This window comes from Rutidosis leptorrhynchoides, chromosome 6, assembly GCF_046630445.1.
Source record: "Rutidosis leptorrhynchoides isolate AG116_Rl617_1_P2 chromosome 6, CSIRO_AGI_Rlap_v1, whole genome shotgun sequence".
NCBI lineage: Eukaryota > Viridiplantae > Streptophyta > Magnoliopsida > Asterales > Asteraceae > Rutidosis > Rutidosis leptorrhynchoides.
This window is the reverse complement of record NC_092338.1, coordinates 117,461,800-117,466,823: the sequence shown is the minus strand read 5'-3', so window position 1 is coordinate 117,466,823 and position 5,024 is coordinate 117,461,800. Positions and strand designations below refer to the sequence as shown.

At 37.2% G+C, this 5,024-nt stretch overlaps 2 protein-coding genes across 2 annotated transcripts; both read right to left on the bottom strand.

The window, feature by feature from the left end:
• Window positions 1-450: 450 nt before the first annotated feature.
• Window positions 451-2,062, bottom strand: LOC139853204 (F-box/kelch-repeat protein At3g06240-like). Its single transcript, XM_071842584.1, has 2 exons — window positions 1,959-2,062; window positions 451-1,807 (listed from the first exon to the last, which is right to left on the bottom strand). The coding sequence occupies exon 2, from the start codon at window positions 1,744-1,746 to the stop codon at window positions 505-507; it is 1,242 nt and encodes a 413-aa protein (XP_071698685.1). The 5' UTR covers window positions 1,747-1,807; window positions 1,959-2,062; the 3' UTR covers window positions 451-504.
• Window positions 2,063-3,235: 1,173 nt separating this feature from the next.
• Window positions 3,236-4,218, bottom strand: LOC139854005 (uncharacterized mitochondrial protein AtMg00810-like). Its single transcript, XM_071843338.1, has 2 exons — window positions 4,158-4,218; window positions 3,236-4,083 (listed from the first exon to the last, which is right to left on the bottom strand). The coding sequence occupies exons 1-2, from the start codon at window positions 4,216-4,218 to the stop codon at window positions 3,236-3,238; spliced, it is 909 nt and encodes a 302-aa protein (XP_071699439.1).
• Between the last annotated feature and the right edge of the window lie 806 nt (window positions 4,219-5,024).

The following is a 5,024-nucleotide window of genomic DNA, read 5'->3' as shown; positions in this document are numbered from 1 at the left end:
GAATCACAACTCCATAAAGAGGTTGAAATACAAGTCAAATAATGACCAACAACAGGAGTGTTCGATCATATACAAAAACTAAGCACCCGAGCAACTATGGGCATTCACCGCATCACTATCAACTTAGTAGTTCATTATATATAGTAACATCATTTAAACCAGAATATCAACATCAACAAACATACATATATCATTGAACATAAAATAATCAAACCAGAAAATTAAATAACCATGAATTCCTGTTTGAACAAAGTAGAAAGTACATAACATATCATAAAAATAAAGATAAAGATTTAACTTCCTCTGATACTACTGATAATTCACCTTCCTACTATTACTCGTTTTTAACTAAGTAGTTCATTACAACATACATATATAATTAGAACAAAAGATAATCAAACCAGAAAATCAGTTAACCATGAATTCTTGTTTGAACCAAGTAGAAAGTAGAAAATATATCATATAAATAAAGGTTAAACTTGCTCTGATTTCACCTTCCAACTATTACTCGTTTTCGATTTTCAATCTTTCAATCTGCTTGCTGACACACTTACCTGCAGGTGCTACCGGCCAAACGACACTGTCAACGTAGTCAACAAAAGCGCTATAACCTATCATCTTATCAAACATACGCGAATTGAGTAACTTAATTTTGTCAGTGTTTGGATCATACAAACCTAACTGATGATCACGACAACAAATTAGGAGGTCGCCACGTAACGAGAATCCAACTGCATCGATAGGAAGATTAAACAAGCGTGGAAATACACGTTTGACCCATGAAGTAGCCACCCCATACTCTTCCATTACCCACACCTCATAATCACCCCCATCAATGCATGACATCACACAAAGCTTTTGAAACAAAACCCCCAAAACATTAGTCCGCTGACGTGTACACTTCACAAAATCTGGTGGAAGTAAAATCTCAGTGAAAGTTTCAAGACTCAAGTCAAATGCGACTATTGTTTCTTTGATATTCTTGTTGTTGGGATCATTTACATTGCAAAGCCAATGAACACAACCATTATAACCATCTCCAAGAACATCCTTTCCATTGATACTTGTAATGTGGGATGGAAACTTACCAGTAACCGATTCCCAACAACCCTTCCTAACACTATATACTTTTACGGGAAGCCATTCCTCAATCACTTGTTGTGGTGTCGTCTTATAATAGTATATAACGTTCACAACCTTGTAATCGTCAGTTTTGGGATCATACCCAAATCTGAAATCAGAACGATAATTGCGACTTTTGCAATAACTTGGCATATTATTACTATCAGACAGAGTCGTTAACGCAGAGAGAGAAGGGTTCCATAAGTGAACGGAATTATTGTCATTCCAAAAGCATATTAAGCCGTTAACAGAACCAATAGCATAATTGAATCCAGGCAGTCGGAGTTTTATATAATTGCAGTGTTCCTGATAGATGGGGGATTGAGAGGCGTTTAGTGTGAAATACGTACCTACATCGCCATCACGGAATCCAAAGTAGAAGGCGATAATATCAGTCTGATTGTGGTCGTATTTGTTGTTGTGGATTGAATGATGAAGATGAGATTTAATAAAAGAGGAGTCAGATAAAACAAGATTCCAGGTTTTGGAAAGGGATCTCATTTGAGCTACTTGTTCTGCAGGTAACCTAATGAATATGCTGTTGCGCAGAACATCATCAGGAAGGTAATTCATCACCATAGCCTTGTCAATCGCAGCTAAACTCGAATTCTTGGATGAAGTCATAGTTTCAAACAGCTCAACTAAACTCAGATAACACAAATAGTTTATAACCCTAACCCTAACCCTAACCCTAACAATAATAATAATAAAAAAAAAATATAATTAATTAGGTGATTAACTAGTAACTTAACGGCATTCATACATCATTCAAATTCAAATTAACCCTAACATAAAAATAAAAAAAAAATGTTGACAAGATCACGTAGTAAACGTACCTCTTCTAATTTTTCTCACCAATTCTTCATAGTTCCAAACAATACCACTAGAATTAGCGGCGGCTGAGTTTTTAGTTGCTACTAGTTTTTAGGGCATCGATAGTGAACTATTATAGTATATAATGAATCCAGCCCTAACTCAAATGAATCCAGCATAGTAATATTACGCAGGCCCATCAAACATATCCAAATATGATAGCAGGTCCAAGGAATGCACGCGTAGGGCCCAATAAATTATCATTAAATATTACAAAAAATATTAAAACGGGTTAAAAGTTGACCAACTTTGACTTTGAATAATTTTGACCTGACTTTGATTAACAAAATCCAAATTTTGACTGATTTTGGTGCGTTGGCCGATTTTAGGATGTCGGGCCAGCCTGCTTCTAAATCTGAATAATCTGGGATTTTTTTTACAACTATGATCCAGTTACATACACTCTCTATTGCATGCAACATTCATTCCGCTTCACTTATTAGTTATCTTTTTGCATTTTCATTACTCGTGTTACTATTGATACATCTTCGATTTTAATTTGTAATCTATTAATCCAAAGTATTGTTGAAAAAAATTTGTTGTGTTTACATGCCTTATGTTTCTCGGTAGTGAACACACCTTGCAAGTTTTACTTTGGTAAGAGGCAATCGCAACGCCCATTTATTCATTTTGTTGTGAGACTATAACTTTGTGGTTGACAATCTTTTTTTACTCAATTAACACTACTCTAACGATGATCCTGTCTAATTTATTATTGATAGTTTATCTTATCATAATTGGTATCTGAAATGTGATTCTTCAGTAGATACTAGATGAAAGCGTACTATATCATTCAAACACCAACTGTGTACATCAATGGCAAGAAACGAACGATTGGAAACCCTAAGTTTATTAGGTTGGAAGCAGCGAGGGTGAAAGAGGGATGGGAGACACAAAAAGCAATGATGTGTGGAAAAAGGGGTATGGAAGGTATGGGGTGGAAGTAAGTGGTTTATGGTACCTCATATAAGTAAATACACGCTACCCGCTACCCTCTTTTTCTTTCCAGGAAAAAAAAAAGAAAAAAGGGGGGAAAAAAAAACAAAAAACAAAAAACGTGAGGGTAAAGTTTGTGAAAGGGATTGGACACGTAGACCAATCAGGGGCATTTCTTATAAGGAATAAATCTCCACGCCTTTGGTGGATTAATATTAATCACTATATATATGAACAATACATGATAATGATAGATACAAAATACACAACAAACTATCCTATCTTTTAGTAATACAAGATGTGATCATAAACTAACTATTAGATTTATGTTTATCGTCAATACCCCCCTCAAGCGAATTGGAGGAGGTCCTAAACGCAGCTTGACCTGATAAACTTCAAACAGTGGTCTGGGAAGACTCTTTGTGAAAATGTCCGCGAGCTGAAGAGTGGTAGGAACAAACTTGGTGATGAGTTGACCGGAAGAGACGAGTTCACGAACAAAATGATAATCAATGTCAATATGTTTCGACCATTTATGCGAGACCGGGTTTTGACTTAAGAACAGTGCACTTTTGTTATCACACAAGATAGTAGGTTGATCCGGAGGCAAAACATGCAGCTCGTGAAGTAGGTGAGTAATCCAAACAATCTCAGCTGCAGTGTTTGCTAAAGCACGATACTCAGACTCACAGCTTAACCTCGCAACGGTAGGTTGTTTCTTTGCACTCCAAGAGACGAGATTCCCGCCAAGAAATATGGAGTACCCATAAGTAGACCGACGAGTTTCAATACACCGAGCCCAATCCGCATCGGAATAGCCAAGTAAATTGGGAGCAGGTGAGTGACTGAAAGTAAGGCCAAAGGTCACAGTGCCCTTCACATACCGAATGATACGCTTGACTGCTTGATAATGATCAACAGTTGGGGCATGGAGAAATTGGCTAACCTGGTTTACGGCATAGGAAATGTCTGGTCGGGTGATAGTGAGATACTGTAATGCACCAACAAGGGAACGATATAAAGTGGGATTCTCGAATAGTGGACCTTGCGAGATTAAATTTTCTGCAGTGGCTAGAGGAGTAGCCGAGGGTTTTGAGTCAAGAAGTTGTGCCCGTGTTAAAATGTCATGCACATATTTCGATTGACTTAAGACTAATCCCGAGTCAGTATAAAGGACTTCGAGTCCAAGAAAATAACTGAGTTGACCTAGATCTTTGATGGCAAACTCGGTATGAAGTCGGTGATATTGCGCATTTCATCTATGATTTCTCTCGCAATATCGATCATTATTAGGTCCGTTTGGATACGAATTGGAGTATTTTGGAAGACATTTGAGGGATTTGGGATTCGAGAGTCGAGAAGATTATTTGTACAATTCTTAGATCATTTTGAGGTATACTTTATGTTATTCTATCGCTGGTACCTTAATATGATGCAGCGAGTTGGTTTTGGGCATTTTATGGTGAAGATTAAAGAAGAAGTCTGTGCACGAGTTAAGCCGCGGCGCGGAGATTATTTGTACGATTCTTAGATCATTTGGAGGTATACTTTATGTTATTCTATCGTCGGTACCTTAATATGATGCAGCGAGTTGGTTTTGGGCATTTTATGGTGAAGATTAAAGAAGAAGTCTGTGCACGAGTTAAGCCGCGGCGCGGGTTATAACAGAAATTGAAGGTCAAGCTTTTTGATGAAAGTTGGAATTTTGGAAAGGCTTAAGCCGCGGCGCGGGTCGATACTGTGTCGGTTTTTTAGGCTATAAATAGGGAATTTAAACCCTAACTTTTACACACTTTTTCCTGGACGAATTGCTGCAGCTCCAAGGCAATTTTAGGTGATTTTTGGGGATTCCCAACATCACCCAATCAATCCAATCATTCCGAAAACACTTGTCGATTCGTTCATCGTTAAAGATCACTATTTTCACTAGGTTTAATTCTTTATTATCATAATGAATTCTCCTATTTGTTTATTTTTGATTTTGTTTTCAGCCATGATTGTTGGCTAAACTTATAATGTAACGACCCGACTTTTTTGACTTGCTTTTGTGCTTGTTACTTTCTGCGAAACTGCGTATTTGTGCGTACTGAGCT